This window comes from Passer domesticus, chromosome 1, assembly GCF_036417665.1.
Source record: "Passer domesticus isolate bPasDom1 chromosome 1, bPasDom1.hap1, whole genome shotgun sequence".
Classification (NCBI taxonomy): domain Eukaryota; kingdom Metazoa; phylum Chordata; class Aves; order Passeriformes; family Passeridae; genus Passer; species Passer domesticus.
Genome location: NC_087474.1, coordinates 42,285,681 through 42,298,176, shown reverse-complemented (window position 1 = coordinate 42,298,176; position 12,496 = coordinate 42,285,681). Strand labels below are relative to the sequence as shown.

The 12,496-nt window shown below is 35.0% G+C and overlaps 1 protein-coding gene across 10 annotated transcripts in view; it reads right to left on the bottom strand.

The window, feature by feature from the left end:
* Positions 1-12,496, bottom strand: part of NEK11 (NIMA related kinase 11) — an 81,738-nt gene that overhangs the window by 35,774 nt on the left and 33,468 nt on the right. For 7 of the 10 annotated variants that reach the window (XM_064415993.1, XM_064416005.1, XM_064416020.1 and 4 more), the window contains 6 exons: positions 12,189-12,338; positions 12,028-12,106; positions 11,451-11,536; positions 7,547-7,666; positions 5,812-5,905; positions 4,753-4,888 (listed from right to left, as the gene is read on the bottom strand). In XM_064415993.1, coding sequence (XP_064272063.1) covers positions 4,753-4,888; positions 5,812-5,905; positions 7,547-7,666; positions 11,451-11,536; positions 12,028-12,106; positions 12,189-12,338 — 665 coding nt within the window. The remainder of the gene's footprint in view (positions 1-4,752; positions 4,889-5,811; positions 5,906-7,546; positions 7,667-11,450; positions 11,537-12,027; positions 12,107-12,188; positions 12,339-12,496) is intronic. The other 3 variants (XM_064416006.1, XM_064416009.1, XM_064416001.1) reach the window with 2 other exon arrangements.

The window sequence follows — 12,496 nt, the reverse complement described above, 5'->3', positions numbered from 1 at the left end:
ATCAGGTACATTAGAAGATGAAGATGAATTATAATGCTATATTAGGAAGCAATGCCTTACTTTTGTAATGGTTCCAGTAACTTTTTAGAAGGAGGCCATATCATTAAACATGTGATGAACCTGCCCAGCTGGAACTGCCCTGTTCTAAATGGCAGAGGAAGATACTGACCACATTCATCCATAACAAAGAGGCTGGGTTGAGGGTCATGGATGGTCCCATTTTCTTGTTGATAATGTTTTGCTTATGTTTTATAAAATGAATGATTTTATTCCAGCTGCAGTCATTATCATTAATGGAAATGAGGAGTTTAATATGCAGAGCTCTTTCTCACAGCTTTGTTGTTTGGGGGTTTTTTTCTATTAGATGAACTGACCTCTGGTTGCCAGCACTACAATATAATTTTCCTCACCAGTATTTTCACAAACCCACTATTGAAAGATAAGTATATGCACTGAAAATGCAGTAATCTCCAGAAAAATATACACTGACCTATCTGTCCTAATCCAAATGGAGACAGCTTCTATAAAAAATGGGTTAAGAGACAGGGGGAGTGTGAGTGGGTGGGTGATGTTAAGCAACTTATTGCTAGGTGGCTTTTCTTTTTGATGATAACAAGGGAAGATTAATAATTTACTTTATAGGTAACCCTCAGCAAGAACAGGAAACATAGGTACAAGTTTATCCTGACACATTTTGCATTGCTCATTCCTGCATTATTGCCATGACTTGCAAAATATGCTTTTTAACATTCAGAAATAATTAATCAATAAAATGAACTGGAGAAATGAAGCAGAAAACAAAACATCCAAATCAAAATATAAAGGCAATTCAGTTATTAATCATTAGCTATTCCTAATGGTAATCATTAGTTATTCCATTTTGCACTGCTCATTGAAAACAAATGAAGTGTACAGATGTATAAATATATATATGTTCAACACAAATATTTGAATTTAATGCTGACAGTGGCTCAGTGCTTCTATTTACTATCTCTATACAAATCTTATTTCAGCTTCTTTGTCTCTCGTGTGTACTTGGAGAAGCTGAAGATGGAAGAAACACAAAGATATCTATAGTAACCCAAAATTGTTCCTAGTAGTACAATATATTCTTAACTGCAGTGTCTGCCATAGAGTTAAATTATTTGTATGATGACAATTCCATAAACTCCTGGACACATAAGACAGACATATCAACATTTTTCAACTAATATTAAACACAACTATAAAATATCTTTCCATTAATATCTCATTAGCAAAATATAATTTTTGTTTTCAATTAACCAATCTAAAAACTTAATGCAGATTAAAACTATTACATAAAAGACTTTCAAATCAACAAAAATACTTTTCATTTTCTTCTATTTATAAAGGTTTAGTATTCTAAGGAACACATTAGTGGTCTAACTAGCTGAAATACAGTAAAAACATTTACTGTTACGATGATACAATCAACATACTTCAGTTACTTACTTAATATGGCAAACAGTGATCACAGAAATATTTTTTTTCTAGGTCTTTCTTAGCCAGTCCATTGTCTGTCTTTTTACATATAAGAAGAATAATTGTTTACTTTAGATAGTATGATTAAAGATGCAAAACTGTTCAGAAACTTATTATAGTACCTTCAGAGAAATAGAAATTTAAAGCGTATTTTTAAATCTTCAGTATTGCAAGTAATGTTGCCCCACCCACATCTCTGAAAATCTGCAGTGTGGAGAAAATTAATAGCCAAACCAAAAGACTCCTTTCTTCTAGTATGCATGCCAGCTAGAGAGACCAAGTCCCAGAACCAGGATAATATAAGAACAAACACCAGATGACCCTGAGAAGTGGAATAAGGGAAAATGAGGAAACTCAAAGAAGAGAGTTGTGAGTTCAAGACTCAGGACATTAAACCAAAATAATCTGTTATAGATTCTGAGGTAAGAGCTAGGAAGCATCTTAAGGAAAGAATAAGGATGGAAGGTCCGGGTATGCTAAAAGTGACCAATGTTAAAATATATTAACAATATAGAAGTTTATAGAGATTTATACAAAGGAGGAGAGAAGTACTTAAGCTGCTAGGCAATAAGGCAATGCAACTTAAAAATGCTAAAGAAACAGTATTTACATTGCCTGAAACATTTCTCTTTTGGAATACAAATCTTATAGTTAAGATAGTTTCTTATAAGATTCTCAAAAACTTGCACCAGCTGTAAACAGTCCTGAAGAAGCTTTTCTGTAGTTCAAGGGGTTCATCTCCACATCAAAACCAGAGGGTCCACTCACATCATTCACATTCCAGAAAATGAATGTGCTTGAAGACCAACAAATTGGTCAGCTGTAGGTGATCTCAAAGAACTGTTTCAAACGTCTCTTAAGTGCACAAGGCTAAGACTTAGAATAAAAAATGTCCAGAATATCATTGCTGATTACATAAAACAAACATGGAGAGAAGCTTAAACTTCCCAGGAAGTCTATAGCCGTTGAATTATTTTGCCATTGCTAAATTTTGTCCACTGTGAAGTCCAAAACCCCAAACTGCCATGGTAGGGTTTGTTTATCTACACTGCCTTGTTTTTCCCAACTTTCAGTTAAGTGTAACTACCACTACTAAATCTGACTCAAGATGCCACAGTATTCAAAACTACTTACTAGAGCTGAACCTTAAGCTTTGTATTTAACACCTTCCACAACGGCATACAACTGTAATTCATAATGGTTTAGATAATTTTCACTGAAAGAGGAGTGCAAGGTGTTTTAATCTCTATTTCTTTCCTTAATCCTTTAATATCTTGGTCTTTCAATACTCCAAACCCTGCTCCTCTCTTTAGCTCACGTTGCAAATTTTAGATGGACTGCAGGCTATGAGCCACAGATACTCTGAACTTTCTGAACTTTCCTCCACACCTGCTGGGGCTGGGCTACTATTCCTCATCAGCTTTTCTGGAGAGGATTTTTTTAGGTCTGCCCTAGTAATTTAAAAGTTGCTCCTGACTTTTCTCTCCTTTCCAAACATTCTGAGTGATTAGTTGTAACTAGGGAGCTTGTTTGTCTGGTTTTCACAGGCTAACTTCTGCTAATGTAATAAGGGTCAGCAAGATTAATTAACATGTAAGACAACTTGCTAAAACCATTTTATAGCCTTGCTTCTAGGTTTTTTTTTCCTTTTATTCTTGTATAGCCATTGATCAATAACTAAATTCTGTTGGAAAAATCAATAGCTGGAACAGTTTCTACATTTTCAAATGCAAAGCTGCAATTAATAACTTAATTAGACATGTAAGATATGCATGGTTGCACTGAAATGCTTAAATAAAAGAAGAGCATGAATACTGAATAGTGTAAGAACAAGCTTTGACATCAGCTTGAGGAATAACAAGGTATTCACAAAGCAAAGAAAAGAAACCATGTAATTTCTCCTGCTTATCCATAACTCTCTTTTGTCATGAACCCAGCACTCCTCCGTCAGAGACTCTGGCACAAGCAATTAAACATGCATTCGGTTTTGTACAATGGACCAACCCAGCTCCTGCATCACAGATACAAACGCATCTCATTCCTGTCATTATAGTTTAACAGCTTAATGACCTTTAAAGGCAGAAAAATCAGTTTCTTTCCTTCCAAGCATGTTGTTCTGTTTCTATTTAGGAGTCTTTGTATGCTTCTTCCAGCCCATCTCTCACCCACATTCACTGCTTTCTCTCAGTCCTCCCTTTGCACGTTTCCCCACCCTCCCCCCAGGATGTATTTCTAGAAGCTGGGTTCTCTCCTACACAGGTCATCTATCTCTCCTCATGCTGTGAAACAGCAAGTCAACCACATAGACACAAATGAGGGTACATTGAAAGAAAAAAATAGCCATTTGCTATTAAAAACCCCAAAACACCTCCATCACAAGCAAACTGATTCTGATGCCATTAATTTAATGACCTATACTTTGACAGATGTACATAAACCAACACTAAAAGGCAGTGCTATTAGAGAAAAGTAGTCTTCCTACTTTAAAGTATATTGATGCATATTTGCAAGATTTTAATCTGATTAAAAATCTTTCACCATAATAGAGCTCTCAGAATGATTTTGAAATATATGAGTAAGACACTACTCCAGAACATCGTAGACAAAACCATATAAATGTCATCTTAAAAATATTCTCTGCATTAACCACAAGATTTCCACAGTCTGAAGCTTTTCAAAAAGCTTGACTATTTTTTGCCTATAACATAAAAGTACATTTTATATAGTACTTCATATTCTTTAGACAATAGCTAAGTATTTGTGGACAATATAGATAAGCAGAGTTTAAAAAGTTTCCATCTGCTTCTCTCATTGTTAAAGAAATGGGCATTGAAGTGTACCAAAGGTGCAAACATTTTGAATTCTTGTACTCCTTTTTTTCACTGGAGAGATGAGTTAGGAAATGCTTTTCTAATGCCAATCATTTCATATGTGTGCTTTGTATTCTAGGAAGGTTTAAGCTATTTCCTTCTAATTCAGCATCTCCTTCGGAGGAAGTACATTCATCTCTATCTCTGCTCACAGGTCACAAACTTTGGGAGCACAGACCTCCTGCCACATAACCTTGCTACACATCTGCTGTACATACATTCACCCAGATTTATTTCCTTCTCTCTCTTCACTGTTTTTTGACAACTTTACAAATCTGACTACTTTGTAAACTGCAGTTTCCCCACCACATATGAACCACAAAGGGCAAATCTTTCTTGAAAAGAATTTTCATTTTGACATCAGATTTTGAATTCTTACCGTGGTCTGTAAGCTCAGACATGCTGAGGTCACTTGTCCAGTTCCCTCTTGGTTCATCCTGTCCTGTGGACACATAGCTGCCCACAGTGGCTGGCTGAGAATGAATGAGGCATTTTGAAGTCTGCTGATCAGATTCCTTAGTCAAATGATGAAGCAGCATGGAGAAACAGGAACAGAGCTTTCAGCAGGATCACAACATAATGGTTGCTCCGATCTACACAATTCCTGGGAGTTGTATTAGGCAAATACTAAAATAAAATCCTAACATTTTTGTAAATGACCAGTAGTGACTCAGCCATAAGAAGAAGCAGGTTTAAAATTTTTTTTTTCTCTAGGCACAATGGAAAACAGAAAGCAGAGGACATGCAAAAGAAAAGATAGAATACAAAGTACACAAAAAATTATTTCTATGATGCATTCACCAACTATTTCCAAACTGATCCTTTTCTTTCTACAATAGGATGTGGTGCTAGAATTGAACTGGCTCATCTTCTGTTGCAGATTGCTTAAAAGCAAAGGACAACTTATTCTGGGAGTCATTCCAAGGCTTCATTCTTACTAGAAAGCCAGTTGAAGTGTTAATATGCTTAACCAAATGAAAAGAACCCCTCAGCCACACCAAATATAAAATGTTTAAAGAATTCCAATTCTAAACATCTTGAAAAGAAATGTATTTTGAACTCTGATGTCATATAGTCAGTAAAAAGATTTCAGAGAGCAGATCTAGATGTAAGGGCAAATTAAGAAAAGGTGACTTAAAAAAATAAAACTGTGCAAGGAATAGAGAGCTTGTTGAACCATATCTGAATAACTGAATGTACTTTGCCTCATCACAGATCAACAGCCTCAACTAAGCAGTCCAGATTTTGATGCAGTTATTAGTCTCCCCAGTTATTAGTCTCAGAATAGGCCTGTGCTTCTAGTGCTAAAGAAACCATGTGGGAAACAGAAAAGTGCTATACACTTTTACAGAACTACACTATACACTATACACTTTACAACAGAAAAGTGCTATGTGTGCACATAAATGAGACCTTCAAAACTACAGCCCATACTTACATATAGGACGTTGACATTCAGCTGCTGAAAATTACGGGACCTGAATTCTTGCATTCTTTTGATATTTTCTTGATATTTTTCTTCTGCCAGCTGCCTGTAAATACAGAACACTTGTGTTTTAGAATGTGATGTCAGGGCATGCACAAAGAGATATTCTAAAAGCAGACTTGGGGAAACAAATTCCATACTGAGATTTTCATGTATATTCAAGGTATCTACTCAGGTTTTAATGAACACAAAAAGAGATTCCAGACCTTATTTCCAAACCCTATTATATTTTACCTTCACAACTTGCATAACATAATTATATAATATAGAAATAGTACATGTAATGAAGAAATAGTGAATTATTAGTCCCACTCTTTTCTAGTTCTTCCAAAGGTCTTAAATACTCTGGGCTTTATTCCGTCAGGTAGTGCAGGGACCTTGCAGCTGCAGACAGGCATGCAACATTTGTGTGCTATGAACTCTTCCTCTGGGGGACAGCTGGTAACTGTGGGTTCCTGTGTGGAACCACTTAAGACAGGTGTTACATTAAGCAGTCTTTCCAGCTTCCATTAATACATTCCCTTCCCACCCGTCTCTGGATTTGCACTGCTGGATGCAGACCTCCTGCTTGGGAAGGTTTCATTGCAGGTCTTTGCTCCCAATATTTTCAGCCAGAGTCAGCTGGTAATGATCTAGAGCTCAATGTTGATCCATTTTAAAGATTCATGACTAAGAACAAGGTCTGAATATTAATGCTGCCTTCATATTACAAAACAAATATATTTCATTTTGGTTTTGGAGGAAAAAATAATGTGAAAATCTCATCAGAAAACATCAAAATGGGAGAAAGAAAGGAAAATTAAAAACAAACCAGAACAATCTTGCAATTAGTATTATTTCCTGATCTCCATTCATTTTTAAAAAGTGAAAGAGACAGACTTCCTATTTACAAATTTCATATTAGTACAAGAATTGGCATACCATATTACCAAAAGCACCATGCAGAAGAGGTGTTAAATTTAATACTTTTTATACAGTGGCTTCAGTTCAAGGAAAGGGGTTTTTTAAATGACAATCAATTTATATATGCCAATCAGACACAAGTGCTCTTCACACACACTTTCCAAAAGGACATGAAGGTCTTGGTTCTTTGCATCAAATGTGTCATCAAAACAGTATATTCTGTTTTTTATTGAAAAACCCCAAACAAAGCCTTCCAGTTGTTTCACATATTCCATCAGAAACTGTACCTAGTCTCTTCCAAAACATTTTATTATGCCTCACTTAATAAAAAAAACCCATCAATCATGTACACTTTACAACATGTCCATTATCCCCATTTAATCTTTTGACAAGACTGTCTATCCTCCGAGCCATTAACTGCTACTGGAAAACCTCTGAGGCCAAAACAATTGACAAAAGCTGGATTGCAACTAAATGTCTGACTCCTCAGACTGTGAGATTCTTAACATCAACAGTCATTAAAAAAATGTCTCCTATTGTAACACGTTTGAAAATCTCTCACATACTTATTTAACCAGAACAATGGTATTCAAAGAACCAGTTTTGGGCTAATGTTCTCATTTTTTTCCCTACATAAATAATTAGTGTGATTTATTGTCATCCAAAATCCTCATTGCCTTTGAGTACCTGAAGACCCATACTATTTTTATTTCTACCTTGACAATTCTAGCTCTGCCATTGGACTGTTGGGTGGGGAAAATTGCATGGTTAGGGCACAACTCACTTCAACTTCTTTGCCTTCTCATCTGCAGCATTTAACTTCCTCAGCCGCATTCGCTCCCGCGGTGTCATTTTCTGAACTTCAGAAAGTTCCTGCAGAGTTTGCAAATGAACTTTCTTCTGCCTGAAATTGAAGGCAAGCAAATCCATCTTCATATAAAAATGTAAATATTCAGTATTTTTATTGGATATTGAAACACAGTGACATTTCAAATGGAATAATTAGAAAGTCTCTGGAACTATAGCAGACTAAATAGACTTTAGTTTGGAAAGCAAATGCCTCTTTAAATTGAAATATTTAAACTTGGATTTGTGAAGAGGGTGATTCATTTCAGGTGAGGATGGAAAAAGGCAGATTCATCTCCTTAAAAGAATAAATATTGAAGCACAGTGAAATATTTACCCTGTCAGGTTTCATTATAGGGCATATTCCAAGTTCAAAGGCAGTCATTAAATGAGAGCCGTAATATGGCTTGTACATTTTGTATTGATTGTTACAAGCTGTCTGGAATAAATGAGAATATTTATGTGTCCTTAATGACAGATATAATTATAATGTTCTCCTCTTGAATTTCTAGTCCTAATCAATAATAAGAGTTCACAGGTAAAATAGTCTCCATAGACCATCTCTGAAAGCCGGGCATGAATTATTGACTCATGTATTTCAGCTGTATATATCAGCTGAGGAGAGCAATATTATTCCTTTATCAGAAAAAGGATACTAATCTCAGGTTTTTATCTCACATCCTGCAGTAATTAAAACAAAAATTAAACCCTAGTTTGAAATGCCTTGGCAGTCTCCTTTCACGTACACAATATATACCTATGATACCGTGTATTTATAATGCCAAGTATTTATTTCAAATTACTGTTTATGCTCTTATGAGATAAATTCACTTCTGATAATCTAAGAGGCCAGGTTTGTAAGCATACAAATTGTAACACTCCTTCTGGACTATCATTTTGAAATCAGGATTTTAATAAATGAGCAGAGAAGATTCATTATGTTTTTCAAATAGTGAAAAGATATGAATATTAGTGTGAAATATGAAAGATTAAGGACAAAGACAAGAAGACTTCAATTATTCATAAGAATGGAACTAACTCTTCAGGTATGAATAATGTAGACATATTTCTTGTCTCCTGTAAAAAACTCTAATTTAAATTAAAATAATCTCATGGGAAAAAAAGCAATTTTTCATTCAAGTTGAAACTGAACTTGTACAGCCTTATACTTACTTAAATATTTAAAATTTATTACTTGAATGAGAACAGATTAAAATAAGCCATCAGAGGCCTTTACTAGAAGAAACTAGACTCAACGTTTTTGCTTTGTGTGGCAAAAAGAATTCCTGGTGAGAAAAAAGTAAACATAAATATAAAGTAGTAATGGCTGAGGAGAACACCACAGCAAGCAACTGTTTGTACACTCACTGGGACTAGAGTATTGCTGCAAGACAGCAGATGTGGGGAATCCACTATGTTTAATTTTTTTCTCCTCCCCTTTTCTGCTCTCTGTTATTTTTCATGTATTTTTAGTTCATTTTGCTTACCTCTTTAGATCTGGGATTGTAGGAATTATTTGGCATTTTACTTACCAGTGACAATACTGGCAGCTAATGCTCTCATAAGCACAATGAGAGTCATTATAAGATTATGACTTCTTGCATATTCCAGACACTTGGGCAAAAATAATCACACTGTAGTACAAGTGAGGATAAATTACAGTAAAGCTTCTCTTGGGATTTTTTCTCTAATTGATGCCCTAAATTTTAAAACCTCAAGGTAAAGTGACATTCATTGCTTCATGATTTATGAGAACTCTGGACCTCTGCACAAAAGCAGATTTTCTATTTCCTTCTAACAGTAGCATAAGAGCAGGATGTTTCTAGTTACAACTACTTGCTCTTCCTCTTAGAGACTACAACCTTGATTCTGGAAAAGTATACTTACAGATTCTGGGATTTATATAAATGTCATTTCCACATGCTAGCTCTGCCAGAAAATTATGTCCATTTGGAAGGTGATGAGACTCAATACATTCAAACTAATGACAATGGATCAGGTATAGAATACAGTATATATTTTACAAAAAATACAAATACCAGTCTCCTCTAGAAGCATGAGGATATTTGAAGTCTGGATATATATTCTGCAAGTAACAATACTGCTTCCCCAAAGCAGATACAATGGTTTTGGTGCATATAGAGAATCTGAAATAGTGTTCACAAGATAAAGGCAAGAATTAAAAGTTTCTTGAAGATTTTCATAACCTATGTTTCAACAAGCATTAAATATTGAATATAATTAATATGAATATAATTGTATTAATATGAATATAATATATTAATATGAATATAATTTATCTATTCATGGCATAATATCTGCTAAACCTTTCAGTGTCGCAAAACTATTTACAGTATATCTCTAAAGAGCATCTCTGTAGTTAACTATATCTAATTTGAAAAGGAAGGAATCCTCTCACAGTTAATTGAATTAACTTGAATATATATATATTTATTGTTTCATTTTACATCAAGGCTTGCAAAGTTCAATGAACTATTTATACCGAAGGTTCCTGTTCATACCAAAGTGGAAAACTTTGCCTCACAAAAAAAACAGAGACTCATCTGTCAACAAGAGACATTGACAAGTAGAAACTCAAAACACAATTTGTAAAGATGAGAGCCTACAGACACATTGACAGCAGTTAAACTGTGTGAAATGATGTATAAAAGGTTTTGCTACGCTGAATTCAACTGTCTGTACTCTACTTTCTTCCTACCACTGTCAGCAAACTACACTTTGCTTGGAAAAGCTGAAGATGGTCACCTCTCCTTACGGGAGGCTTGCAAGCTGCAGAATTGGCAGCATCTGCAAAGTGATCACAGCTGCAAAACTGTGGGTCCTGTACAAGAGCAGAGGTCACAAAAAACAAAGGTGAAAGTTCTATTGCCTCAAAGGCGCTACCAGTTCTGGATTGTTTTAATCTTTATTAAAACAATTATTATTATGTTGTTACCTAATAATTCAAAACAAATATGAGAGAGCTGTTAAAATCCTGACAATTATTTAAAGGAAACAAGAAACATTGTTCATTGCTTCCTCATAGGATCACAAACTTCAGGTTTTGCTCTTGCTAGCTCCCAACAGAACAAAACCTGTACAGAAAATTCAGGGATGGGGAGAAAAGGGTGGGGGGTGAGTTGCCCATGAAACTGCAGAGCTAATTTACACAGGCAAAATGAAAGCGTCCATGCTGGAATCTGCTTTAAACATTGCAGGATTGTAATTTAATGCAATTAATTAATTCAATATATATTCGATGCCTAAGAGAGAGATCACATGTGAAGACACTGCTGATGCAAGAGCCAAGAAACATCACTACTCTTGATTTCTCACTGAAGTTAGAAGACAAAAATAACAGTATACATACTGTTGTATACATGCCTACAGAGGCACTAGCTTAATATTAGTTTCAGTGTGTATGCTTTTAGTCTGGTGTCATTTAGGAAACATAGCTTTCACATTCAATTTTTAGTAGGTACAGAAACAGCAGCACTATAAATGATGATGACCTACCTAAAATGACAGCAAAAATCCCAAAAATTTCAGAACAAATGTCATTATTTACATACCAATTGGTACTAAATTAACATCAACATATATTGGACATGCATGTGCAATTTACAGAGTCACATAATAAAAATATTTTATCTGCAAATCTTTTTTTACTCCATAAATCTTAATTATGCATCTCCCTAATGGGAGTGGTTGCTCTTGTATTTCTAGGGAATAGGTTTGTCTAAACATAAAGCACTATGAGATTGACACAAATGTTAATGACATTATTTGGCAACACTGTAATTTCATATACTGCTGGCCATCAAACTCTTAAAAATACTTACATAGCACCAAAAATGGGAGCAGTTTCTTTCTGACAGTTAAGTGCCTTGTCTTTCACCGTCATGTTTGTGAACTTGTACTGTATTTTCTGCAGGGAAATAAAACAAAAGGGGCATCAAGACTTGATGTTAAAGTAATTCACAATCTTCAGCTATTTCCATCCTAATATAAAAACTGCCCAAGAAGTTTCCTTCCCCACCTTCTCAGAAAGCCAAATAATACTGGCACTGAAGCTTGGGCAAAAAGAGCAACAGGCATTGGTTTTCATTAAAACTATGAGTAACCAGAACAGTTCAGAGATATATGTACCCAGGCCTAAATGATCTATATTTTTTTTATGCATAAATGTCTGGTTTTTTTATTGCTCATAACATTTAAGAGGAGATACATTCAGCATATCAAGTGATGAGGGCTTCATTCCCCAGTCATATTTGTACTATAGCTCTGAAAGTCCGCTAGATTAATGCTCCCATCAAGAGCTATCAAATTTTTTTTTCTATGTTTTCCCTGCCTCCATTTTGCTTTTGTGAAATACTTACTCACATGGCAAGTGTGCAGCTACTGCTTTTTCTTACATACCTGTAGTTGTTCATCAATATAAGGGGATTTTAGGATCTCTGCTGCTGCTGGTCTCAATGAAGGATTCTTACTTAACATGCTGAAACATTGAAAACCAAATGTAGTAATTAAGCAATTGTCCAAACTTACTGAAAAACCTGCTAAACAAGAAAATAACATACCTGCATAGCACAGCATTAAGTTTGCTTGGATATCTATCAGGAAGAGAAGGTGTTTCACCTTCCACAATTTTTAACACAACAGACAAAAAATTCTGTCCAGTAAATGCATGGTTCATACAGCACATCTCATACAAAATGCATCCCAGAGACCTTGAAGAATAAACAAGTGGGAATAGTATGTATTATTCACCAGTCCTAATGGCCATCATAAAAGATCACCAAGCTGAACATTTTGAAATAAACATTCTCATAATAATTTTATATAATGACTATTCATAACAGTTTGCACTTCAGCTGAGTTCTGGCCA